General features: G+C 51.6%; 1 protein-coding gene across 5 annotated transcripts in view; it reads left to right on the top strand.

Moving 5' to 3' along the window:
- Positions 1–23,820, top strand: part of GNB1 (G protein subunit beta 1) — a 91,683-nt gene extending 67,863 nt beyond the window's left edge. For 2 of the 5 annotated variants that reach the window (XM_027110475.1, XM_027110473.1), the window contains 9 exons: positions 2,396–2,434; positions 4,042–4,148; positions 8,288–8,351; positions 9,655–9,817; positions 17,708–17,774; positions 19,211–19,412; positions 20,049–20,265; positions 21,750–21,865; positions 22,104–23,820. In XM_027110475.1, the coding sequence (XP_026966276.1) occupies positions 2,396–2,434; positions 4,042–4,148; positions 8,288–8,351; positions 9,655–9,817; positions 17,708–17,774; positions 19,211–19,412; positions 20,049–20,265; positions 21,750–21,856 (966 nt within the window). In that variant the 3' untranslated portion in view covers positions 21,857–21,865; positions 22,104–23,820. Of the gene's footprint in view, positions 1–2,395; positions 2,435–4,041; positions 4,149–8,287; positions 8,352–9,654; positions 9,818–17,707; positions 17,775–19,210; positions 19,413–20,048; positions 20,266–21,749; positions 21,866–22,100 lie in introns of all 5 variants that reach the window. The other 3 variants (XM_027110478.1, XM_027110474.1, XM_027110477.1) reach the window with 2 other exon arrangements.
- The last annotated feature ends 3,511 nt before the right edge of the window (positions 23,821–27,331 follow it).

The raw sequence follows: 27,331 nt of genomic DNA on the forward strand, positions 1-27,331 counted from the left end.
TGAAGATTGAATTGCTCTGAGGATATTGTACTCATTTACATTGAGCACTTGTTGGCTAAAATGAAGACTGAATTTGAGTTCCCTGTGTTTAAAATGGTTTTCCTCTCTGTTCTCTGTGGTGTCACTGCAGTCTGCTCTGGACATTACGAAACCCATTTCAATCTCTGGACACTAACCAGAATGAAGCCACTTAAGTCCCATGGTTTACTTTTTCCATTTAAAAAATTCTTGTTAGGGACTTCCCTGGCAGTCCAGTGGTTAGGACTTGGCGCTTCCACTGCAGTGGACCAGGTTCAATCCCTGGTCGGGGAACTAAGATCCTGCAAGCCACATGGCACAGCCAAAAAACAAATTAAAAATTCTTGTTATTCTTTTTTAAAATTGAAAGCTGTGTATAATATCAGTAAGAATGGTACTCAGGGCTTGCCTGGTGGTGCAGTGGTTAAGAATCCACCTGCCAATGCAGGGGACACGGGTTCAACCCCTGGTCTGGGAAGATGCCACATGCCGTGGAGCAACTAAGCCCATGCACTACAACTACTGAACCCACATGCCACAACTACTGAGCCCTGTGCCGCAACTACTGAGCACGTGTGTCGCAACTACTGAGCACGTGTGCCACAACTACTGAAGCCCGTGCGTCTAGAGCCTGTGCTCCGCAACAAGAGAAGCCACTGCAATGAGAAGCCCGCGCACTGCAACAGAGTAGCCCCTGCTCGCCGCAACTAGAGAAAGGCTGCGTGCAGCAACGAAGACCTAACATGGCCATAAATAAATAAATAAATAAATAAATAACACATTTAAAAAATGGTACTCAGAAATAAATATTGAACTCTGTAAGTAACTGATAGAGTCCCTGATGGAAAACCAGCTGCTCTGGGTCTCCCCTCCTCTTGGTCTTGACCCCAAGTTTAGGTGCTGGCACAGAAATACCTGATTATATAATTTTTGTGTTTTAATTAAATAAGCAGATTTAACTAAGCAGAATGGCTTCTGATAGGATAGTTTGAGTTGAATTTGGAATCAAATCCCTCTATAATCACCATCTCATTGAATATACTCCCTGTGCTGGGCTGGTGAGTATTAGCACCAGCTTCGTGAAGCGGTGAGACCGTTTGCCCTGGAGGGGTCCCCGGCCCCTCCCACACGAGTGCTCATATGTATGTCAGTGAGAGCAGGTGGTCAGATGACGACACAGTGGCAACGTTTCTGTTAGAAATTGTCATAATTTCCTTTGAAATTATTCCTACACAAAAAACCGTTTTAGGCCCCATCCCTACATTCAAAGTTTGATCCTCTTAAAGCTGTTGTCTCATTTTCCCTCAATGTATGGCTTTCTATTTGTAAAAATATATGCGCTGGGGCTTCTCTGGTGGTGCAGTGGATAAGAATCCGCCTGCCAATGCAGGGGACCCAGGTTCGATCCCAGGTTCCGGAAGATCCCACATGTCGCGAGCAACTAAGCCCGTGCGCCACAACTGCTGAAGCCCACGTGCCACAACTACTGAAGCCCACGTGCCACAACTACTGAAGCCCGTGCGCCACAACTACTGAAGCCCACACGCCACAACTACTGAAGCCCGTGCGCCTAGAGCCCATGCTCCACGACAAGAGAAGCCACCACAGTGAGAAGAAGCCCGCGCACTGCAACGAAGAGTAGCCTGCGTGCAGCCACGAAGACCCAACACAGCCAAAAAATATATATCTATATATATATGTATATATATATACACACTAATTTTGAGATTTCAAGATTTTTTTTCTAGTAACTTGGATCACTTAGGAACAATGAGAACATTTTAATTAGCTTGAGTAACATCCCTTTGTAGTTCTCACCTGCTTCACAAGGTCATTTCATAGATAAGAAAACAGGTAACAGGCTGCCAACAGCCAGTCTTCACCTGAATTTGGTGGTTTTGACCCCAGATCCTTCGCTCTTCTGTGTAGAGGTTAGCTTCAGGGATTGTTCGGCTTGGAAACAAGAGTCTTAGTTAACACACTCTAGAAGGAAAGTTCTCTGGACCGGCCAGTCAGTGCTTTTTAGACGTTGTTTCTGTGGGCCCCCGGCTCCTGGGCTGGTAGAAGGAGCGAGACGCACGTGCAGGTCTGTGGGAAGGTGCCGGAGCCTCGCAGGCAGGAGAGGAGGCTCTGGGGGCGCGGGGGCGCTGCGCGTTAGACGGGGTGGTCTGCAGGCCAGGCACGCACTTGTGTGTTGCTGGTTCTCTGTTCAGTGTGCTCGGGACCGTGGGTGCGGGGCTGGGGTGGGAGCGCGGCGAAGGAAGGGGTCTGAGCTCTCCCACCCTGGTGGAGGCTCTCCGGGACTGCAGTGCCAGCACCTTGGAGTGACTGTATCTGAAACAGCACTAATTCTCTCTTTATCATTGTCTTTCCCTAGGATGCTAGAAAAGCGTGTGCAGATGCAACTCTCTCCCAGGTAAGAGCAGTTTGTGCAGAGTCGCTGGTCTGGCCTGGAGGTTGGTGCTTGTGGCGCCTCCACTTGGGACCTCTAGAGGGAGCGCTCTGATTCTCTCCTGTGCACAGTGAGGGTGTGGGGCACTGCCCGAAGGGTTCTCCTGCGCAGACCCTTACCACGCTAGGCGAGGCCGTGGTGCGTCGCAGATGACAAATAATGTCTCTTGAGCCTTCTTGCGGAGGTCGGAGTTGTAAAGGTTATTGCAGTCTCGATACAGCTATTTCAGAGTTCCTCTTCCTAGCAAGATCTGCCTCAGAACTTTGATTTCTAAAGTCCAGTTTGGCGTATTCTCAAAAAGTTAAACATTAGTCATGACCCAGCAGTTCCACTCCTAGATGCACGCCCAGAGGAGCTGACGCTCAAACAAGCCCGTGTACGCACGTGCTCACGTCGTCTCGGTTCCCAGTGGCCAGAGCAAGAAGCAGATATCCGCAGAGGGAGGAGCGCAGGGACCAAGTGTGGCCTGTCCACGCGGTGGGACGTTACTCAGCCATAGAAGGGATGAATCTCGAGACATGGCGCTCAGTGAAAGAAGGTCACATGTTGTGTGATTCCATGCATATGAAATGTGCAGACAGGTCGCCCTGTAGGGACAGAAGATAGGTTCATGGTTGCCCGGAGTTGGGGAGGAGGCTGTAGTGAGTAGCCACTTAATGAACGCGGGGTTTCCTCTGGGGGCGATGAGAGTGTCTTAGGAGGCAGCTGCGTGGCTATGCTAGATAGGACATACTCTCAAATGGTGCATTTCAACTCATTGAAAAACAGTATTTTTGTCCAAAGAATTGAACAGAAATGTGAAAGAAAAATTATATTCCTACTTCTGTTGAGTATGATTTTTTTACATTGTCTTAGCGCTTTAGGAGATGTTGTTTAATTGGGGTTAAACAATAAGTTAAAGAAAAATTAGACTGCATAGAATAACCTGCATTTGAATCTCAAATGCACTTTGGACTGTACGTGTTTTTAAAGCTCATTATTGTGATACACTTATATTCCATTTGTCAACCCAGAATCCTTAACATCAGGGTTTGTATGTTGAAGTGAACAGCAGGTTTGCATGTACAGTTTTGTGCCCTAAGCTACAGAGCACAGACGAGATTCCATCGTGGTCCAGCTCAGCGTACAGCCTGGTCGCTGGACAGCCTGTAGGGCTGGGGCCCTGTGTTCGATTGTGATGTAGGCTGACGAGGCTCTAATTCAGAGGAAACCCATGAGGGACTGACGGAGGCAGGAGGAGCTGGGCCGGGCGGCCAGCTAGGGAGACAGCAGAGACGGGAGGGGAGGCGGCTCTGGGCCAGCCCCAGGCCTGCTGCGCACGGGGGCAGGGGACGCGGGTCCTGGAGAACAGGTAGAGTAGTGGACTTTCGAGAACCGGGAGAGGGAAGGTAGGTGCCCTGGGAAATGGGAGAAATCATGGAGCGAGGCCTGGCAGACTGGAAGGAGCAGGGCAGGCATAGACGTGGCCAGGGCGCCGGGGCCAGTGAGCGGGCTGGGCGTGAAGGAGAGGAGACCTCGCCGGGAGAGCATGCGTCACGCGATGTTAATTTGCAGTAACTTTTATTTTTAAGATCACAAACAACGTCGACCCAGTGGGAAGAATCCAGATGCGTACCAGGAGAACGCTGAGGGGGCACTTGGCCAAAATCTACGCCATGCACTGGGGCACGGATTCCAGGTGTGTGGGGCGTGGGCACACGGAGCGCTTGACACGTGCACGGAGGAGAAAATAACCTGAACTCATTGGCCGTGACTTGTAAAGAAACAATTAGGCGTTTGCGTCAGATGTGCGAGCAGGCCAAGACAGCAGCCCGGGCGCCCGGGCTCCATCCGTGTTCCCACCCGCCTCGGCCGACCGCACACGGTCACCTCCTCACCACCCTCCCTTCGCCTTTGTCCTCCCAGCTCCGCGGCTCGGCGCCCGTGCCACCTTGGGGAGGTGACCTGTCCTCTGTGCCATGGCTCCTCCTCTTTCCAGCCTGTTCCTCGTGGCCTCTTGTCCACACCCTCTCCTGGTTTCGGTGCCCCGGCTCAGGGATCAGAAGCCACTTCCTGCGGTGTCCGTGTCCGGAGGGTTAGAACAGTGACTCGTGTCCCAAGGTTCCTGCATGAGTCTGAGCTGGTCGTTGCTGCTGTCACCGCCTCTCCCCGGCCTGCCTGCCCCACCTCCCTTTCTTCTAGCCTCTCATTCTTTCTGCCTTGAATTCTGCCCCGTGTTCGGACCTCTTCCTAGGTTCCCCATCTCCGTCGCCCTCCCGGTCCCTCCTCCCCTTGCCCTTAACCTGCAGCAGCATTGAAATGAAATCCATTCAGCTCTTTTCTGTTCCTCTTTTAGAGGCTGCTGGGAAGTCTTTCTCCACTTTTCCACCCAAGTAATTACATAAAATGCTGTGTGACTTTGTGACTGTAACATGTTCTTTCAAATAGCTAACATGGTATTTCAGATGCCTTTCTTAGAGGAGCATTTTTTTCATGTTTAATTATCAGAGAAGAATTGTTTGCTTGGTTGTTTTTTTCTTTGTTCATGAAATTGCCTGCTGTAGAGTGTCAACAGCTACAGAACAAAAGAGTCTATTTTTAGTTTTTTTCTGTAGACTATCCCATATAATTCCAAATGCAAATGAGAGCTAACTTAGATCATTTCAATGATGGCAGTAATCAGAAAGAATAAAAATGGGAAGAGAAAGAAAAATGCCCTTACTAGTCAATCCACCTTAGAATTTATTGTCAAAAGTAGATGGTAACCAAACAGTATCTTACCTTTGGGTCTTTCCTCCCATCTGTGGGAACATCAGTGTCCTGATTAGACAGGACGTTGGATGGTTAGTGATGTGTCACTTGTGCCCTGAGAGGTGACCAAGAGCTGTGCTCAAGGAACTAAGGCAGGTGTGTGGCCAGAGCTGTGGTGATGTGGAGAGGGGCTCGGGGGAGGCCGGGGGCCGGCAGCACCAGATCTCACAGGCATCCTGAGCACTGCTGCCAGGCCTTGCGTGCCCTCTGGTTCCAACACAAATTCTGCCTCGAGAGCCCTGTGGTCGAAGGAACGAACGCAAAGGCAGGAATAAGCAGCACCGCATTCCGGGTCGTGGTCACCCCTGAGAGAAGGGGTGATGTGGGAGACCCAGGAGACGCTGTTGGGTGTTGCATGGGTCTTGTTCTCTTTCTTGGACAGCGTCTTGGGCACGTGGGCATTTGTTTTAAAGCTGCTCTTCAAAGGACATTTATTTTTATAATGCCCTTATATGAGAGCTGTATTTTACAGTCATAAACAAGGAAAACAAAAAATGATACCAAAGAGGACCTTTGCTATCCAGACCCCTTCAGAGATTTTTTTTTGTTTTTTGTAGATAGCTGTGTTTTCTGGAGAGGTAAAATTCTGCCTCTTTAAAGTCCAAAGAAAGTTTATTTTTATTTTGGATGTACATTTTGTTTAAGGCATCTTCATAAACAAAGGGTATTGTACAGCCTTTTTTCATGATTCAGAACTGTAATTTGGGAATGCCAGTTATTTGATCATGTTTGTATAATTCATGGAATCTCTCAAACTATTGCACTGATTAGCAGTTTTCTTTTAAAACTATAGGAGATACCCACAGTGAGGTTTGCGTATATGCATGTGTCAGTACACATTATGTATGCATTTATAACATGTTTGTCAATACGTTGTAATTTTTTTATACTTAAAGTCTACTTTTTGTAACATTTGAGAGTCTCAGTCACATGAATTAATGCTAAACTCCCCGCCCCCTTTTTAAATCAATTAATTAATTTATTTTTGGCTGTGTCTTCGTTGCTGCGCGTGGGCTTTCTCTAGTTGCAGCGGCGGGGGCTGCTCTTCGTTGTGGTGCGTGGGCTTCTCGTTGCGGTGGCTTCTCTTGTTGCAGAGCACGGGCTCTAGAGCGCAGGCTCAGTAGTTGTGGTGCACGGGCTTAGTTGCTCCATGGCATGTGGGATCTTCCCGGACCAGGGCTTGAACCCGTGTCCCCTGCATTGGCAGACAGATTCTTAACCACTGTGCCACCAGGGAAGCCCTATCTCCCCTGTTTGAAGTCTGCTGAAGTGTTATAATTGAGAGTGAAACCCAGCGAGGCTTGAGAGTCCTCCCTCCTCAGAGTAAATGAAGGGCCTGAGTGAGGCCTTTGGATCTGCACCTCTATCTACTTAACCCCTGTTTTCAGTGTCCTGGAGCCCTGGGCATCCTCCTGGTTCTTGCCTCGGTGTTCTGGGTGGGTGGCACCTCGGGGGAACTGAGAGCTCTAGGAGACAGAAGGAACCAGGTCCCAAGCGGTCGTCCTACTGGGGATTAAGAGGTGTGTCTTTTCTCACCTTCTGGAGGATCAGGGGCTGCTTAATGTCTCTCTAACCCTGGGGCGCGTCAGCACATAGTAAGCTTTCCGACCAGGAGGCCTTTCTAGAGGTGACCCTTCCGGAGGACGAGCTTCTTTACGTCAGCTCTGATGTTCATCCAAAGCCTGTGCTTAGAGGAGCCTGGCGGAAATAGAGCCGCAGAGCGACCCTGGTTCCGATTACATGGGGTCTTTCAAGTGCCTAATATGTTTATAACTGCACCTTGATGCAGGGATTTACTTTAAGAAATTGCATCCAAAGAATAATAGGATTGGAGCCTGCATGTAGTTCAGTTCCTGGATAAGTTTTTCATGCAGTGCTGAACACGTATTTATTCCCTGCCAGACTCATTGCTGGCTCCCTGAGAAGGGTGTGCATCAGAGCGCAGAGCTGGACGAAAAGGACCCGCTGTCAGAGGGATTCGAGGGATTTTACCTCCAGGTTTTGACCAGTTCAGGAAGCCGAGTATATTGCGGCTGAAATGGTTGAGACCCGTGTTTTGATAAAATCTCTAAAACTGAAAATCCTTCTCCTTATTTACCATGCTGACACGTATCTCTGCGTGGGATTATGGAGAGAGCCTTCTTGCCATTCCTCGAAAACAGCACAGTCTGTACAACAGAGTTCCTTAGGATATCTTATGAGTACTGGTGGTTCCCTGAATTTACTCTCACTTGAAATTCCTTTGCCCATTAGTCATGTTTTCCTTTTGCGGTTTCCTGTCTTCTTTCTGCAAATACAGACTGAGCACCTTTTCAAGACACAGATCCCAAACGGCACAGTTGACCAGAGCAAGAAAATTGTTACGAAAAATATTCCTGATAGTTAACTAGTGTCTTCTGTGGGGCCAGGCACAGCTGTGCTTTAGATTGTCATCTCTTTGCAAAGCAGGTGGAAAGGGGGTGCCTCCTCAGTGTTTGTAAGGGCCTTGCAGTCCCATTTTGGCTCAGTCTGGGAAATTTTCATGGGGTATCTTTGGTGAGAAATGTCTCATAAATTTTGAATATCTAAAAACTTATTAGTCCTTTATATTTAGGCTTTCTACGTGTCAGAATGGAACAGAAAATTATATACTAAATATTTTCTACCACCTTTGACTCATGAAAGAAAGATCTGTAGGTCTCAAATCTGATTTATGGTGAACAGAAAACAAACAGAAGCAGTTCTAGGCAACCAGCTTTGTCTCGTCTGACCAGCCAAGGGACTGTGGCCAGGTCTTCACCTGAAGACAAGCACGATTGAACCTGAGCTGTTATCGCTGGCAGTATTTTCTTTTCATGCTTTCAAAGTTGGTCTAACAATTAGAACATTTTTTTGTGGGGGGGGTGCTTATAAATAAGTGCACTTTGTCAGCAAATACAATGTTGAAGCGCGTTAGTCATCACTAAAGTTTAGTTTTCATTCGTTGTCTTTGGGTGACTTCCCTTATTGGTGTGGTACTGATGGTTTGCTTTTTTCTTTTTCCTCCAGGCTTCTAGTTAGTGCCTCACAGGATGGTAAGCTTATCATCTGGGATAGCTACACCACGAACAAGGTAGGTAGTGCAAACCCTTCCCGGAAAAGCGGCCCGGGAAAGGCGGGTGTTTAAACTCTGGGTTCACTTACGTAAAATGTATAACGGGAGAGGGTGGGGGAGCACAGTGAGTTCGTTTTTGTGTGAAGCCATATGGGTCAGGTGGAAGCCCAGTCACGTGGCTGGCATGTGTCACTGGTGCTGCTGGGCCAGCGTGGTGTTGCTGCGATGTGTCGTCTCTTTACAGAGCAGGTTGGGGGAGCCTCCTGAAGTTTCTAGGCAACTGGAGTCCAATTTTAGCTCAGTCTGGGAAATCTCATGCTTTATTCAAAAATACAGAGATACAGCTTTCTGTTTAGTCAACTAGTTTTTACAAGAAATAATCTGAAAGAGTTTATACTTTGAAGTATAAATTAAATTATTTTAAAATTTCAGTCCAGGGTTGTATCATATTGAATGAAAAAGTACTATCGTTGGTCTAAACGTGTGTAACAGACAGAATTCAGTTTTATTTTACTGGAGGATACCACACGTGTATGACAGAATCCAGTACTTACAACAAATCTGTCTCAAACACAGGGAGGTGTGTGGTAGGATTAATTACAGTGATTTCTAGTTTGATTACTTCACTAAAAATGCTTTATTTTTGGAGTGAATTTTATAGCCATTTTGACAAGCCAGTGAAATGTTTTCCTTTTAATATATAATTGTGATTCAGAGGCTATGTTGCTATTACTTAAGTGTCTACCTAACTGTAAGTTATGACTTTATTAAAACTCTACATTTGGGAATTCCCTGGTAGTCCAGTGGTTAGGACTCAGTGCTTTCACTGCTGAGGGCCTGGGTTCGCTCCCTGGTTGGAAAACTAAGATCCCACAGGCTACGTGGTGTGGCCTAAATAAATAAATAAAACTGCATAGGGCTTCCATGGGGGCGCAGTGGTTGGGAGTCCGCCTGCCGGTGCAGGGGACGCGGGTTCGTGCCCCGGTCCGGGAAGATGCCGCGGAGCGGCTGGGCCCGTGAGCCATGGCCGCTGAGCCTGCGCGTCCGGAGCCTGTGCTCCGCAACGGGAGAGGCCGCAACAGTGAGAGGCCCGCGTACCGCAAAAAAAACCCAACAAACCTACATTAAATTGGTGTGCAGCACTGGATTTTTAATTAAATTATTACTTTATCTGCCCACACATATAAAATATTTTCAAAATAATTTTGGCCACTGTTTTGCTGTGCAGTGAAAGTTGAAGACTAGAAGCAGGATCATAAATGTCAGTAGTTAATGTTTTTGACCTTGAGCGTGCTTGCATCACGTGTGTCTTGTCATTTAGGTTCATGCCATCCCTCTGCGTTCCTCGTGGGTCATGACATGCGCATATGCCCCTTCTGGCAACTATGTGGCCTGCGGTGGCCTGGATAACATTTGCTCCATTTACAATCTGAAAACTCGTGAAGGGAATGTACGTGTGAGTCGTGAACTGGCTGGACATACAGGTACATGTTCTCATCAGTGACCTCAACGTTTATACGCTGTGTGCCTTGCATGAGTTACATGCTATGGACACTCACCCCTTCTCAACAATTATTTAATGAGATCGGCTACATCAATGGCCAGATATACTCTTAAAATGAAATCAAACACAGGCCTTGATATTCCTTTATCAGTAAGAAGCCTTTGGATATAAGTCGCTGTAGTGGCTGTTGTCAAGGATCTTGGGAACGTAGGTCGCTCCGCAGCAGCTGGACGCAGTTCGAGGCGTTCCTCCTTCTGAACCTCCTTCCATCCTGAGTGCGTTTCCAGAAGGGTTCCTAATCTAGACACGCGCGAGCGTGCACGTGTCTCCCTGTGCGCACACACACGTACTTATCCACATATCGAGACACCCTTACTGATCTCTTAGCATCCTTCATAATGACTGGCATTCTTGTTGCACAGGAAGCAGAACAGAGTCCTTCAGGCTCGGTGCTTTTGAACGTAGCCGGCTCTATGCGTTGGGGGTGGTGTGTTATTTTGGCTCCTGTTTGCTTTGGGGTTGCTTCCTTCTTTAACTTTCTATCTTCTTAAAGTAGAAACGTAGATCTTCCTACTTTTTCAAATATAAATTACCCTCTAAGCGTGGCTTTAACTGTATTATCATTCAGTGGGAAATATTTTTAATACCCTTTTGATAACTTGTTATTGGTTTCTAATCAAATGCCATTATGTTCAGAGAAGATGTTCTGTACCAGTTCAGTTTTTCACATTTATGGAGACTTGCTTCCGGTGGAGCGGGTGGTCTGAGGATGACATGCCGCACGCGCCTGGGAGTCCAGGCTGTGGGGCAGGTTCTCAGTGTGTTCGTCAAAGCAGGACTTTGACACTGTTCACAGCTGTTGGTAGAAGGCATGTTCATGACTGTCGTACGTTCCTGATGAAGTGACCCTCTTTCTCAGAACCTTCTGTGTTGGCAAGTCGGCTGTATCTGATGTTAACGTAGCTGCTCCAGCCGTCTTAGTCCGACTGTTTGCATGGTGTGTTTTTTCCCATCCACTTAACTGTATTTATAAACAGAGTCCCTTAGACACAGCACACACTTGGTTCTTTCTTTTTATCCACTCTAAGTGCCTGCCTTTCGAATAGTATGGGGTTCTGTTTCACGCAGTGTGGGTGCAGTGGGATTCGGCTCTCTCGCTTTATGGCGTGCTCTCCTTTGCTGCCTTCTTTTGGGTTACTTGATGTTTTAGAATTCTATTTTAGTTTTATCTGTTGGCTTTTCTGGTTACCTCCAAAAAAGGGTTATGTAGGGATTGCAGTGTACATTCATAATTTTTCACGGTGCACTCAGAGTTATACTGTATCCATTTAAATGAAATACAGGAATCTTGTGGCCATAAATGCCCATTTTCTGCCCTTCCTCGTTCTTTATGAAGTTCTTGTGGGCGTTGCGTCTCCACGTGTTATAAGCCCCACAGTATATTGTTCTGTTTGTTTCCTCTAAGTGTGCGTAGCCACTTGAAGAAGTTTGAATCGCCTTTTACATTCACTCAAATCTTTACCATCACGTCCCGAACACGTGAGCTTTTTTCGGGTTCCCTTCAGCCTGATGAACTTGCTTTACCGTTTCTTACTGTGAGTGCAGGTCTCCTAGCAGTGAATTCTGTCTGTTTTCATTTATCTGAAATGTCGATTATCCTTCATTCTTGAAGAAGTTTTTGCTGGATATGTTTAATTCCGGGTTGGTATTATTTTCTTCCGGCGCTCTGGAGATTTTCCTTGGTTTTAACAGCTTGTGAGGTGCCTTGGAGCGGCTTTCTCTGCTGGTTGTGCTTTAGCACCTTGAATTTGTAAAGTTTTGTCTTCCACTAAATTCGGGAAATACTAGAAATCCACTTTCTGTTCTTTGTTCTCTGTCTTTTTGTACTCCAGTGGGTGCATGTTCGCATCGTCTCTTAGGTCCCTATGGTCTGTTCTTGTTTATTCCGTCTCCCGCTTCCCCAGAGCTGTCCTCCAGCACACGTGACTTCTGTCACCTCCAGTGTGTTGTTAAGACTACCCAGCAAGCCGTATATGCCAGATGTTCTGTTTCTCAGTTCTAGAATTCGTTTGCTTTTTTAAAACAATCGTTCTTATTTTCCTGCTGACGTTTCCTGTTTATTTGTGACGAGCATATTTAGGATCCTTGGGCAGAGTTCCAAGAGCTGGCTTTAAAATTCTTACCTGCCAGTTCCAGCAACTAATCCCTTGAGGTTTGGTCTTGGTGGCTCTTTCCTCTTGAATATGGGCGACATTTTCCTGCTTCTTGGTACATCTAGTGATTTTGACTTGTGTCCTGGGCTTTGTGCAGACTCTGTTCCCCTGAAGCCCTGCCATTTCGTTCCGTTGGGAGCAGCCACACAGCCGTGTGGGAGCAGCTGTCCTGCCTGTGTGGTTTGGACGGATGTTGGGGCAGTAGGTGTGTGATTTTTAGGGCCTTCTGTGGCTTTCTCCTTTCCAGGTTTCCTTCTTGCACTTTCCAGTTGTGGTTGACCAGAACCCTATTTACTGGCTGTTCAAGAAGGTTGGGCCATAGATCTGCATCTGAGATGTGGCTGCAAGAGGGGGCCTGCCCTCAGGCAAAGGACAAGCAAGCTTGTTGAAAAACAAGCTCACCCAGTGCCTTTCTCTTCTCCCAAGTGCAGGCTCCCCTCCGGTTTGTCTGCTTCTGCTTCCAGTGCTTTCAGGTTTTTGTTTTTATATTTGTCCAGAGCTCATGGTGGTTTCTGTGGGAAGGTTGCTCCTGGGGGTGGGAACCCCCCTTCTCGGAACCCAGCCTAGGCTGCCTGCCCCATCCTTGTAAACTGGGGGTTCTGTCCAGTGAGCACCCTTCCTAAACCACTTTGCTTATAGCGTTGATGAACTCACAGCACATTGAAAAACACATTCTTACTGTTTATCGATCCCTTATTATCAGATTCAGTGTATGGACTTCCATTTTTAATTAAATCTTTTTAACACTTTATTTGCTGAAACAAAAAAATAAATCTAGTATTAGAATGTTTTCGAAATTTTGTTTCCTTCGTGTATCATGAAATTTTACTTCTTTGGGAGTTGAGTGGTGGTGTTTTTTTAAACATCTGGCCTCTTAAGAGTATTTGTGACTTTCTTCAGACATGACACATAATTCAGCTTCAAATCAATAAAGGTTAAAACTTGGTAAATTCAAATAGCCTCACTTTAGTCAGGGGGTAAAGGTGTGAATGGTTAGTGGGTTCAAGATCTGAGGATGTGCGGTCTGCATCTTGTCTCAGTCCTTCTAAGCCTCCGTCTGATGACGTTAGTGCTCATCACTCAGGCATCTCTCTCTGGCCTGAGCCTTAAGTTGAGAGCTCTCTGTTAAGCTATGGTTGGGACATTTTGTCGTAGAGTCTTAGAAACTCAGTTGCGCAGAAAACCCACCTTGGTGCTCTTCTCAGCGGTCTCCCTGAGCCCTCAGATGGTGTCTGATGGAGTGAGGGCGGGAGTCGAACCTCTGCGCTCAGTTTCAGGAGAGAGGCTCTTGGTGGTCAGTTTTGTGTTGCTGTTGTTTCCAGAAAATACAAGGGCCCATATGGAACAAACAGAAGCTTCCTTCTCTAGAGTTGGCCACCCAGGCTTTGGAAACGCTAGCAATACTTGAGAGAGCAAACATCAGATGGCGTTCTATCTTCTGGTGCTTTGCCTTTTAAGTTTCTATCTTAAGGAGTAAAGGATGCCCTCTGGAAATGGTTAATGGAATGAATTCACAACGATTGAGACGGAACATTTATCATTATTGCTGTTGCTATGAATATATTACGTATGGAATAAAACTTGCTGAATGCTCTCTTGGTGAAAATAATAATACAAAGGCATTAGATTGTATATTTGAGAAATTAGTAATACCCTAAAAGCTTATTCTCCTTTCCTAAACCTCCCATCGCAGTGCAGACACATTTACCCTTTCTGAGATCACCATGGTCAAGAATTTAGCCAGAGGTTTCCTGGGGGTGACATGACTGCCTTGTACTCTTGCCAGAAGCCCTCGCGGTGGCTAAAATTTCGTTTTCAGGGATGATTTGTCCATGCTACCCGGGGCTTGAATGCACGTGAAAGCACAGTGGACGGGCCCCCTGGCCTGTTAGTTGCTTCTTTCCTGACAGGCGCCAGCAGGCCCCGCTCTGGGAGGAAAGACGTGTCCCACAGTTCTGCTTCAGGCCACACTGTGCTGCTCTGCGGCGCCCTGTTCTTTGGCAGTTAGTTAACGTGACAGCAGTTTTAGGCTTTCTGTGGTCACAGTCTGGGAAACTCAGATCCCACTGCTCACTTCCTGACCTCACGGACTGCGCCGCCGGCTCAGCTACCCTCTGGGCTTCCCTCCAGCCGGCTCAGCCCCCCAGCAGCAAGAGCCCCCTCTCCCAGGCTGGCCACGGGTCCTGGCTGTGCCTGCATTCAGCCTGAGAGGATGCGTGAACCTCCGGGTGGACGGATGCACCCGGCCTGCTGCTGGGTGCTTGTCCTTTGGCATCAGCAGTTTCTGGGTTTGTCTCTTTGGGGTGGCGTTTCCTCACTCGCAGGCCTTCATGTTACTTCGTTGTCTCTCTTTCGTTTTCACGGAGCTGCTCAGAGAACGCACCCTCTGCTCCCGGTCTCCGCTCCCCTGTGCACCTCCGAGCTGATCGGCGGCTTTCCCTCCCCACCCAGCCAGCTGCCCCCGCCTCCCCCAGGTGCTGGCTGGGCTAAGACTGCCAGCGTGATTCACCGTAGAAAGTTGGGAAAGTAACATTTCTTCTTCTGTGTTTTTAACTTCTAATCCCATCCAGAACTGCAGCGTTGTCCTGCAGAGGTGGAGAGGGTTCCGTTGTAAGGTGCGCCGATTTGTCTCTGTCGTCGGTCATTGCAGCAGTTCCCGGCTTGTCACTAGTGCGCGTGTTGTGGCTGTAAATACTGTTCTTGCAGAGGAGTGACTTCTCAGGCCGTAACCGTGTTCTTGGGATGAGTTCCCTTGGCTGCGCTGTTTGGTTCGGGGCAGCACTCGCGGCGGCTCACGTGTCTGTGCACGTTGGTCTTTGGTTTTGCCGTCTGGCTCAGCTGCCTTCTGGATGAGGAGGTAAGCTTGTCTGCCTCTCCGGCCCGGGTTCCCATCAGCGACACCCTGTCATGAGACCGTCCCCCTTCCCTCCCACGGGTCCTTGACCTGAGCGCCTGCCCTGCCTCACTTCAAGCCTCCTCCCCTCTGGACTGCTGCCAGCTCGTCCCCGCGCCAGGCTGTCCCCAGCGCACCTGTGTCCCGCAGCCACTTGTCTCCGTGAGGCCTGGCACCTCCACACTTGGTGCCCACTTTTGTCAGGGTCTGTTTTCCCTGCCCCTCTGGAGGCCTTCGTAAGGCAGCAGCGCCACTGGGCCAGCCACCCTTCTGCTGAGGACGCTCACACACTGACACGGCCCCTTCAGGGAATTTGCTCGCTCTTATATAAGCAAAGACAGTAACTGCCACCGTTCGTTGAGAACTGAAATGTGCAGACAGCTCCGTTCCTCCCGATAATTCTCCAGAATGATCCCAGTTCCTCTGGGAAGCCTGGGGCTCGTGAGCCAGCTCACGGGAACATGCACTGCAGGTTAGCAGCTGCGCTGAGAATCGGGCCTACTCTGAAGCCACTGCCCACCTCCCAGCCAGAACGGCCCCACAGGCTTCCCCGGAGCCCGGGTGCCCCTTCATGGTCCCCGTGCACACGGGGCGTCACTGGCCTCCTGGGACACTGGGCTTGTGGGGTCGGCTGCCGAGCCCGCCGGCTGGACGGTCTGGTGTTCATGGTTGGTGAGCTCCCGTCTCAGGACTGTTGAGTCTTGATGCTCAGTACTTGTTTGTTAACCTAATTTAAAAGCTGGTTCCGGGACTTCCCTGGTGGTCCAGTGGTTAAGACTCCGTGCTCCCAGTGCAGGGGACCTGGGTTTGACCCCTGGTCAGGGAACTAGATCCTGCGTGCCGCAACTAAGACTCGGCACAGCCACATAAATAAATATAAAAAGAAAAGCTGGTTTCCACCTTTTCTTTCTGGGAGGAAAAAAGATTTTTGTAAAAAATATAATATCCACCTGGTTATTGTTTTTTCCCTCAATGTACAAAATACAGAGACCAAAAAAGTGAGTTATGAGCCAGCAGCTCTGACTTTGTCTAATGAAAAGTAGTATTTGGATAGGGTTGACCCTTGAACAACACAGGTTTGAACTGTACTGGTGCACGTACGCCTGAGGTTTTTCTCCAAATACAGCACACAGGAGCCCGGGTGGGCAGCGTCCCCAAGGAGACTGAGGAAGCGCTGTCACGAGGGCCGACTCCAAGTTCTCTGCAGATTTCCAGCCTCGAGGAGGCTGGCACCCCCGGCCCCCATGTTGTTCAGGGTCAACTGTGTATATTTTGAAAGCTCAAACTACAGGAAGTTAGAAAACGAACACCAAAGCCACCCCAGTGCTCTCCACACGCAGTCTCTCAGGTCCCTGAGACGCCCTCGCCCCAGGACCAGGCCGGGCTCCGTGTGTGCTGCCCCGCCCCTCCTCTTCATCTGCATGTGTCTTGGAGTCTTCACAGCATTTGTGGTCCCCAGGGACCATGTGTGGTTTTGTAGATGTGGTCATTTCCCACAGCCTGCCTGGCCCCTGAGGGTCAGCCAGCTGACGTGTGCTGACCGTCCGAGGCCCTGGAGAGGCCAGAGCAGGTTGCTAGTGCTCGCGAGCCGAGGCTGTAGCCGGCAGCCTCTGGTCCTTGGGGCGGGAAGCTCGTGGACTCCCTTGGGCTGGACCACCGCCTGCACAAGGTGGGACAGAGGTCATCTTTGAGGTCGTGTTTCTTTGTGCTGTTGACCTAGGAGTGCCCCTGTATGGCCCTGTGTGAGACCAGGCGGTGCTGCCGTCTCCACGACGCTCCTCCCTGTCTGCTGGGATCCCAAGTCAGACAGGCTAGTGCTGTGATGGCGGGTGTGAGGGTCCCAGGGCTGGTTCCCAGAAGGCTGGCTTGAGCGAGGGTGAGAGTGTGCCAGGAAGTAAGTGCTGTTCTCGGAGCGGAACTTAGGCTGAGACTCAGCGGGAAGAGAGCCCGTGTGGTCCCTGGTGTCCTGTGGACGGGACGTGGCCTCCAGCGAGCACTTGACCACAGGTCCTTGTCTAGGCACGTCGTTGCTGTTTTGAAATTGTTCTCTCTCTGTTTTTTCTATGGGAGACGGTACAGTAGTATGTTAGATAAGTGCTTTATTTTCCCAATATTCTTATACTTTACACATCAGCAGCCTTCAGTGGGCCTCCTCTCTGTATTTTGTCTTTGATCTTACTGATTCACACAGCGTCACACGTGGCTCTGGTGTGGATTGGGAAGACCTGGCAGGCATGCTTCTCCCTGGCAAGAGCCCGGCCTGCTGGGGGCAGGGGCTGCTCTGCCACCATCCCCTGGGCCCTCTGGGGGCAGGTGTGCTTACCTTGCACGTGCAGTTCTCAGGGTCACCTACACTAAGACAGAAGCAGCGCTTGTCCCGTAGAAAACAAACCCACCCCCACGCCCATCCTCCTCTCTGGCTCTGGCCCCTGCAGACCCTCCGTCCCTGCTCCTCCCGACGTGTCCAAAAGGGCAGGGGCGGACAGGTGCACTTGCCTCCCGAGCCTCTTGGGGCGCCGTGCTCACCGGAGTCCAGTCCTGTGGGCCTGGGGCTCTGACTCTTGCCCGGCAGTGCGTGTTGTCCGTGCTGCTTTCTTCCTCTTCGCAGCACACACGGCAGGGGCCAGGGGTGGTGGACGAGGTATTTGTCTCCCTTGCTGTGGACCTTCCCGCCATAGTTGTTCTGCCAACGTGTTCTTCCATTTATAAGATCGTAGAGTCGGGGGCTCGAATTCTGGGGCCATCGTGTCGCTCTGTTTTCCAGGTTACCTGTCCTGCTGCCGTTTTCTGGATGACAATCAGATTGTTACCAGCTCTGGAGACACCACCTGGTGAGTACTTGCGCGCCAGACCTGTCCTCATGCTGCTTGCTTTGGCCCGTAGCTCGAGACGCAGGGGAGTTCTCAGTTAGGCCATTTTAACTGGAAATGGCCAGGCGGCTTCAGACACACGTGGCAGTGAGTGGTGGGTGGGTTCGTGGTGCGCTGTGCAGATCTGAAAGCTCAGAGTTGGATTTTGAACAGCAAAGAACTGATTTTGAAACTACAGTTTTGCATGAAATGCCCGCTTTTCTCCCCCCCCTGCAGATTTTACCTTTGCAGGCCGTCTTTAGTAGCACTTGGGGGAGTGGGTGTGCTTTAGTCCCTCGCTAAGCTGAGCACCGCCTCACTGTGGACTCTGAGCGCAGCTTTAAAAAACTTGTCACTTGTCACAATTTCACGTGAACTATATCAAACTAATTAATTTTTAGAGTTTCACCTTACTTTTGGATAGACCACGTAAAGCTCTGTAATGTTTTCACTCGAAGCACCAAAGCATATCCTTTTAAATCTTTAGGTAGTTGAATCATTTTAGGCTTACACTCTCCTCGTGGGTTATTCTGGTCCTTGGAGGCATGTGGTAGTCAGGAGCCAGCGGGCCGCACAGTGGGCAGGGGTGCCCCGGCCAGGTCCTGTTTCCTGAGGTGTCCTTTATGTATGTCCAGAAGTTCACCGAAGATTTATGGTCTGTCTGGACTGTCAGTTGGGGAAGAATTTCTGTATTAGAAGATACTTTTGAAAGCTTTTTCATTCATGAGGGATGTTCTTCAGACCCTGGGAATGTCTTGCTTCCTTCTGTCATCCCTCAGGCCCTAGCAAGGGGCCCTGCACGCTTGGATTTGGGTGGTTGGGCTGAGCCGGGTTTTCTGCGAGGCTTCCGGTGGCGTTGCCTCTGTGGGTGAAGCACAGAAACAGCACACGCTGTCCTCGCGGCGCTGCTGTGTCTCACCTTTGACTGCCCTCCGTGTAGCCACCCAAGCTGACGGCTGTGGGCCCGAGCTTAGCTCTGCCACCGCTGAGTGACCCCAGTTAAGGGCCGTCATCTCCTCATCCCAGCCCGTGGGACCCTGGAAGGCATGGAGCTGGCAGCAGCAGGGAGCGCGTTTTCTGTCCAGCCTGCGATGGCAGCCGGGAGCTTCCTGCTGCCCCTCGCTGAGCCCACGCGGGGGGCCGCATGCATCCCTCCTTGACAGGGACTCGGGCTCCCTCTTTTGTTGGTGTTTGAGTTACCGTAAAGCCCGCGGGCGTGTGCTCACCTGTACTGTGTTTGTTCATTGCGTTTATTCGTTTGCTTTGTAACAAACCCTTCTAAACAAAGTCGGATTACAGGTTTTAGAGTTGCCTTAAGTGCAGACGTTTACTGCCGTCCTGGGGGGTTTGAAGGACCGTTCGTCACAGGACTAGTCTCCTGCGCAAGTGGGGTGACCGCTGTCATTGCTCTGCTCCAGTGCCCTGTGGGACATTGAGACCGGCCAGCAGACGACCACGTTCACTGGACACACCGGCGACGTCATGAGCCTTTCGCTCGCCCCGGACACCAGACTGTTTGTCTCTGGTGCTTGCGATGCTTCAGCCAAACTCTGGGACGTGCGAGAAGGCATGTGCCGGCAGACCTTCACCGGCCACGAGTCCGACATCAACGCCATCTGTGTGAGTTGGGGTCCGAGGTGCGGGTCGGGGGCCCTTCGCCGGCCGTTAGCAAGTTAGAGTCCTTCTCTGGAGCCACGGGCTGCATCGTCAAATTTGAAGATGTTTTCAGAATTAGATGGTCTCTCTTTTCTATGCAGATACAGTCAAATTGAAAAAAAACTCCCTGTGGGAGACTTAGCTGTGACTTGATCTGTCCTTGCTGAGGCCTGGCGTATCTCCCGGCCTTGGGGTGACCAGTGACTGTATCACGCGGCTTCCCCCATCAGGGGACGGGCAGCGCCGCGGCTGAGCCCCTTGGCCCAGCTCTGCGGGGGCGCGCGGGGCACGGCGGTTGAGGGAGCCTGCCCTTGTCCCCGGCACCGTGACGGGCGGGCCCGGTCTCGCGAGGAGCCATCCTCCTCGGGTTCAGCCTGGCTGCCAGCACCCTGCAGGGAGCCCAGCCCATCAGTGATGGCCACTCTCCCGCTGCTCCTTTGGGAGGACAAATGGGGAGGGGAAGCCGGCTCTTTGGGGAGGACGAGCACATTGCGCCACCCCCGTGCGGGGCCCGCAGTTGCTCTGCTGTCGGGCAGTTTACGTTCACAGTATTTCTTTCTGTGCATTTGCAAATCACCTTGGTTCGCTTTCTCTCTCCAGTTCTTTCCAAACGGCAATGCGTTTGCCACTGGCTCGGACGACGCTACCTGCAGGCTGTTCGACCTCCGTGCGGATCAGGAGCTCGTGACTTACTCCCACGACAACATCATCTGCGGGATCACCTCCGTGTCCTTCTCCAGGAGCGGGCGCCTCCTCCTCGCGGGGTACGATGACTTCAACTGCAACGTCTGGGACGCCCTCAAGGCCGACAGGGCAGGTAGGCAGCGGCTGCGCCTGGCCGGCTGAGACGCGAGCTGAGACGTGTGGGCCCGGCAGGGGGACGGGAGGCAGGCCAGTGGCGGCGGGCTCTCGGCCGCACACGGTGGGCAGGAACGGGCCAGCCGCGTGGTCTTCACGGCCCCCCTCCCATCGGGCCTGTTGGAAGCACAGACTGGAGCTCACACGTGAAAGGCAGGCGAGAGGTGTGTCCTTCCCAAGTGCATTAAAACGCAGGTTGTGCAAAAGACGAGAACTTGCAGTGTTGAAGACGGGGGTTCAGGCGCCTGAATGCTCCATGAGCATCAGCTCATGGAGTCTTCAGTGCTGGAGAGGGTGGGGAAGGGAGCGTGGCTCCGAGCCCGTGGCCTCCCGCTCTGGGTGGGTCTGCTTCCCGCTCTGCATTGAGCCCCTCTTGCCTCTCCTGCTCCCCCACGTGCCCCCAGCGCCCGCAGCCTCTGCCCCGACAGTGCCTGCTGACACTCAGAGGAGTGCAGGAGGCGCATGGGGGTGCTCTGAGATGTGGCTCGGATTCCTCTGGAAAAATGTGGAACTTTCTGGCTGATGACTGCTGAGTGTCGACAGGAGGCCCTGCCTGTCTTGGGGGGCGGGGTTCACTCTGTGATATCCCAAAGGCCCTCCCTCAGCGTCCATCACCAGCCTTCTGTATTCTGTGCTCTGCACCAGGCCCCGGGCATCACAAACAAATGAAGAACAGCCTACAGCCTTCACTGTTGTGCTGTATTTTTGTTGTGCTTTCTGTTGCTTCTTTTAAATAAATTTATTTATTTATTTTTGGCTGTGTTGGGTCTTCGTTGCTGCGCATGGGCTTTCTCTAGCTGCAGCGAGCAGGGGCTGCTCTTCGTTGCGGTGCGCGGGCTTCTCATTGCGGTGGCTTCTCTTGTTGCCGAGAACGGGCTCTAGAGCGCAGGCTCAGTAGTTGCGGTGCACGGACTTAGTTGGTCTGCGGCATGTGGGATCTTCCCGGACCAGGGCTCGAACCCATGTCCCCTGCATTGGCAGGCAGATTGTTAACCACTGCGCCACCAGGGAAGCCCCCTGTTCCATTTTTTATTTAAGCATTTTACCATCGGGAGTGCTCAGGAGTCGGTGCAAGAGGCCCTAGGTTGTTCAGTGTGTGTGTTAGTGCCTTTCAGTTGTGTGTGTTCCTTGTTGTCATGCTGTTATCCACGTGTCTTGATAACAGACACGTTGCCAGATTCTCCAGTGTGTTTTCCTTCTGTGTGAATCCCTCCCGCGGCCGTGGGCACGTCCACCATGGGAGAGGAGCACGCTGACCCTTCCTCGCCTTGGACAAGTGTGGGCATGAGCTTCAGTTTAGTTTCCACTTGACCAGGCTTCCTCTCCTTCCTGGTGCCCTTTCCTCACCACTGAGGCCTGGCAGGGACTGAACCTTGGGGGCTTCTGGGTCTGCTTCAGGGAGTGGCTGGATCCAGGGGTGACCGTGCTGTCATCTGCTCCCAGGGGTCTTGGCCGGGCATGACAACCGCGTCAGCTGCCTGGGGGTGACTGACGACGGGATGGCCGTGGCAACAGGGTCCTGGGACAGCTTCCTCAAGATCTGGAACTAACACCAACAGGTAAGGAGCAGCCCCGTGCCCTCCCTGCTTGTAGCTCTACGTATGACATTGTGGGTCGGGGTTTCTAAGATTAATTTGGATGTAGTTGATCTGGACTTGTGGGCACGTGAGCATTGGTGTCAGCTTGGAGCACTTCCTGTGCCCTCAGCCGCGAGCGGGTGCGCCCATCATACTGACTGTGCACCTGCACCAGGGTGTCCGTTTCTCTTCATGTTTCTCTAAACTCTGTTTAAAGCAGCAGGTGGACGCCGCTGTGACTGGAAGACCATTCCAACCTTGGAGCGTTACAGTGATAGCATTTCCAATCCACCCCTACTAACGCGGATGCCCTGCACCCCTCAGAACTTCAAAAGGGCAAGACCTTTTCCCTTCACTTATTGCTGAAACCAAGAGCACAATTCCCATTAAGAGAAGCATCTCTGCGCTGTAAACTAAAACACATCGTGCATTCCTTCCGGGACCATCGTCTTTGTTTTTCTTTTTTTTGTTTGTTTTTCTTTTTTTTTTTTTTTGTCTTGAATGAATTTAAAAGGAAATACTATAATAAAAATGTTAACCAGAAGGTAAACTTGAGTGTAATTGTAAGGCAGACACACTTTTCTACTAGTTTCTTTGAATTCTAGATCAGTGATCCTGTTTTGTGATGTTCATGGCGAACAAGTTGAGGACTTCATCTTGTAATTGATTCTAAGTTTCAGATTGTGTTTGTAACAGGATTTTGCAGACATTCATATTTCCTTCTTAAAATATATTCCTTTCTGTTCAGTAGTTAAACAGAGAAAGAGGGTCTAGTGCAGCCTCTCTGGAATTGTTAATGATGTAAATTTAGTCCCTAGTTTTTTTACTTTTCGTCTCGTGTCACATGATCGTTGTGTGCACACACGGCATAGAAGGGTGATGCTGAGAAGTCAAGGAACAGAGCACGCGCCGTGGACGAACAGTGAACAGCAGTTAGGCACCTTTGCTCCCCAACCCGCTCTCTCTACCTTCTCAGTTCAGTTTTTAATCTCACCCTGGGTCTCCTTGTGAAGTTGGAGGGAAGTTTATGCAACAGCAACAGCGCGACACTACCCTGTGCCCCACCCTGACGGTCAGGAGCCTCTCCTCTCAAGCGAGGTGCCCGTCCTGTGCTTGGATAGTCAGTCAGTTATTTGTGTATGAAACTGTACAAATCAATGTTTCGAAAATAATGATCTCAAACTTTCTAAGTTAAATTTTAAAAAATTTGATCGTTTGCCATATCGGGTGGGTTTACTCTTAGAATCGCATGCTGTAGAAATGCTCAAAAGTGCATATAGGACTCAGTCCTTAGATGTTCTCTTTCTTTTCAGAAATAACCTCTTTAAAGCTGTAACCATTGCTCCTCTGTGCGCACGCATCGCATCGGAAGCCGCGCAGCCAGCGGCTCTGCACACTCACCTAGCGGGATATTCACTGTTTTCTTTCTTCCTTTAAAAACAAGTCCTGTTCCAAACGATTGCTGTTGGAATTGGGGGTGGGGCGGGGCGGCACAGGGAGTGGAGACCCCGGCCTCCCTTTGTGGATCCCTCACAGCCCGGCTCTCCCGTGGAGCCAGCCTTTTGCACCGAGGCGGACCATTTTCTAACATGCACACGTCCCTGGTTTTGTGCGCGTCCAGTGTGGAGCAGTGGCGTCGGGACGGCGCAGGCCTCCTCCCCGCACCAAGCACTCCCGTAGAGGCAGCAGCGGCTTCTCCATCCTGTGTTTGCACCATCCTGTGTGCCCTGTGCCCTGGACCCGCAAAGAGTGGGACAAGCACCCCCCCGCCCCGGACCTACCCCCCTCGGCACCCCTGTAGAGCTCTCTGCACCCTGTCCCTCACCTTTTGTATTTAATTTTAAAGTCAGTGTACTGCAAGGAAGCTGGATGCAAGATAGATCCTATATTCACTGTACTGTTATTTAAGATGTAATAAAGCAGTTTGACATGAGGGATTTTGGCGTGGCTGCTCATTTGTGGGGCTGTTTCGGTGTCTGGGGGGCAGCTGCCCTCCCCTGGCTGCCCCCTCTTCTGCCCACGTGATTTTTTGTCCCCCTCACAGAGAGTCCATGAAAGGAGCGGCCGGTCCTCAGATGGGCCTGCAGAGCAGCAGCATGCCACCAGCCCTGGCCCCCTGTCACCACCCAGACCGTGGTCGTCTCATCCCCCGGCAGCGTGAGTCTCCCGAGTGGCTGTCCGACCTTTCTCTCCTCTCTGAGCCTCTGCCCCTACTGGTGGCCCTCCCCTACTCTTCCCTCCCTAAGATACTAAGGACGTTACTCCAGAGACATACTTCCCTTCAGATGATAGAACAGTTTTCATCTTTGTCCGAATGAAAAGACCTGCATCTTGCAAGAAAAAATGAGCATCTGCCCCACACCCACGAGAAGCAAACACTTCATTGCACGTCAGTGAGGAAGCCTCTCACTCCACCGCTTCCCTGGACCCCAGCCCTGCCTTCTGTACCTTCGTGCTAAAGGACGTGATTTTCTTTTAGTCCGAAGTATTCTGTGTAAGGTTATGAAAGGTAACTTGGTAATTCCCACGGGTCAGATTCATAAGTAAGTGAAGACTGCTCTCAGCGGGAAGTACTCCCTCCTGAAGCTCCCTTTTCCAATTGTCAGGAAGACACAGGCAGTCGGTCCTCCTGGCCCTGCCCGTGGGGAGGGGTGGGTGGGACTGGCGCGATGGCAGCGGTCTCTCCTACAAGGACCATGGGCGCGGCCTCCCGGCGGTTGACAGCCTGAACAGTGGGTTCGCCCGGTTTCAACCTCCTCCCCCGCATCTCTCTGGAATAAATCTGCTCTTTGCACGTTTTAACGCTGCCAGCTGTCTCAAAATGCCAGAGAGCATCTAAGGTGCTCCCTGGGCTGGCAGCCTGAGTCCTTGGGAGGGAGGGTCTCCTGGGGTCAGGAAGCAAGCCTTTATCCTGGCACAGGGACACATCTGCTGTCGGCCACCCTCAGAGGGGCATGGCGTGGGCACAGGAGCCTCAGCAAGGGCTGGCTAGACTGGGTGCCCTCTGAGCTGGGGCCAGGGGAGCTGAGACTCAGCCCCTCTGCTTGCTGGCCTCGAGGCCGCCCTCCCACCTTCTCAGCAAAGTGGTCACTGAAAATAGGTGTCCGGGGGCACTAAGAGGACAGCCAGGCGGTGGTGTGAAGCGAAGCGCGTTCCGCACTGCGCTGCCCGGCGTGAGCCTCGGATTTCACGCTTGAAGCCTGGGACCCCTCAGCCTCCTGGGCCTGGATGCACCTGGGAAGTGATGATCTCCTTGGCCCACCCTCCTCCAGGGTGCCTGCCCTTCCACCTTCCTTCCTTTGGCCTCCGCCCCTAGTGTCTGAGGTAGCAGCTGGCTCTGGCGAGCACACCTGTTGCAGGTGCAATGTCCACGCTCCGCCAGACCCTCGGCAGCTAGACGTGAACTGGGGCCTTGCGGGGAGCTCTAGGGTCACCTGCACCCCGATGTTGGGTCTCATCGCCTCTTCCAGCACCCAGCGTTCACGTCCACTCGAGGTGTCCACCCCACCCGGCACCAGCACCCATGATGCCTGACCCTTCACGCAGAGCGCACAGCGGGGTCCTCGGCGCCCCCCTGCCCACCCCAGCGGTTCCTCTTCCTCCTAATGTGTGAGAGCAGGAAAAGGCCACCCCACCCACACCACTCTGCTTGTCTCCCCCCAACCATTCCCCACTCCTGGAGTTCGGCCAAATTCTGCCCCTTCACGCCCTCCCTGTGTGATCTGGGGCCAGTTACTTGGCCTCTCTGTGCCTCTGATTCCCCGTGTGAAAACTGCAACAAGAGCACTTGCTCCTAGACACCTTGTGAGAGTTTGGCGAGTCCCACGTCTGTGAGGTGCTAGAGCAGGGAAGGGCTGCTCACGACTTCGCTCTCAGAGACACACACACACACACACACACACACGACTTCGCTCTCAGAGAGACACACACACACACACACACACACACACACGCCCACGCCCAGGCTCCCGCCGCCCGCCAGGTTCCCTCGGCCTAGCTACCCTCTGGCAGCCCTCTTCCTGGATTTCAGCAGGCCATGCCCCCGCCCGAACACCTGGAGGGTTTGTTCCCTGCAGTATTGTGCGCCTGGCACTTAGTGGCCCGGCAAGAAGAGGGGCTGCCCGATCCCAAAGCCAGCCCAACCAGGAGACCGCCAAGTCCGTGATTCCGGACACTGGCCCCTGGGGAGGGCTGGGAAAAGTGGGACAGAAGGGGCCGGACTTGTCCAGGGCATGCTGGCTGGAGGCCAGAACTGGGGAAGGTGGCGTCTGGATAGCCTGAGACACTCCCTGTCCACAGGGAGCCTCGGTGCCTCCCGGCCACACCTGTCACCCAGGCCCCTGGCCACTTCCTTTTTTGGGTGCTGGGAAGCCTCCCTCTACCCCATTCCCCTCCAGCAGGCACAGCTGAGGCCTACTTCCCCAAGAGCTGGGAGCAGAACCCCAAAGAGGAAAACCCTTTCCACACCCTGCACCCCAAATCCAAGGGCACCCCCCTGCCTGAATGAGTCCAGCTTTGGAGAGGCAGCCCTATCCACTGCATCCTCTGTGGTCCCCCATCTTTCAGCCCTCAGAAGAGTAGGAGTCCAGGTTTTGGGGGGTCTAAAGCTTAAACAGTAGGGGAGCCATGTTTAAGAAAAAGAACACAAAGAAATACCAAATTAAGAGAGTCCTGCACCTCTGGCACTGGGAAAGTTTACACCTCTGGCCTTTCCTGAACACAGACCCTCTGAAGCAGACCCGGCATCGTCTGCCCAGCCCACTGCCCACGTTGGCCTGACTGGCACCCATCCCCCACCCCCACGCCCGCCTGCATCCCTGCTGCTGACCCCTCCCTGTCCCCACCACTGCCCGGCTCATTCCAGCTCAGCCTTGGCCCTCAGCCCAAGCAAGATCTCCTCTAGGAACCTTTGGGAGGCCCTAAAGTGCCCCTCCCAGCACTGGCCTCATGGATTGCGGGGTGTGACTGGGAGGCTCCGGAATCCCCGGAGTGGGCCCAGGGCCTGCTGGGAGACTGCACAACAGGCTCTGATGGAGGAAGCCACAGCCCCCGTTTTCTCATTTCTGAAATGGGGAAGTGCTCCTGCCTGAGGTCCAGAATTGACAGACTGCCATGATTACAGCCACACACCTGCACAAGTTCCTTTTAGAAAGGGCACAGGAAGGGTGCCTGCTGTGTGACCCTGGCTAGTTACCAGGCCGGAGCTGCCTTCTCTGCAGACTGTCCCTGCTCTAGAAGGTTCTTGGGAGGCCTGGCCAAGCATTAGTAGTATTATGTTAATGCTCATATCCAAAAACACAGCTCAAAAGGCTTTTCTCTTCTGTGGGTGTGGCTGGGGGGTCACTTTGGGGAAGCGGTTGGGTTTACAAAATAACCAGATGGGGAAGTTACGGAGCTTGAGAAATCCCCCCAAATTTCCGCCATCCTTGCCCCCCTTTCCACTCACCC

Source organism: Aethalodelphis obliquidens, unplaced genomic scaffold (assembly GCF_003676395.1).
Source record: "Aethalodelphis obliquidens isolate GAN/ISIS:26980383/991018 unplaced genomic scaffold, ASM367639v1 scaffold9, whole genome shotgun sequence".
Classification (NCBI taxonomy): Eukaryota; Metazoa; Chordata; class Mammalia; order Artiodactyla; family Delphinidae; genus Aethalodelphis; species Aethalodelphis obliquidens.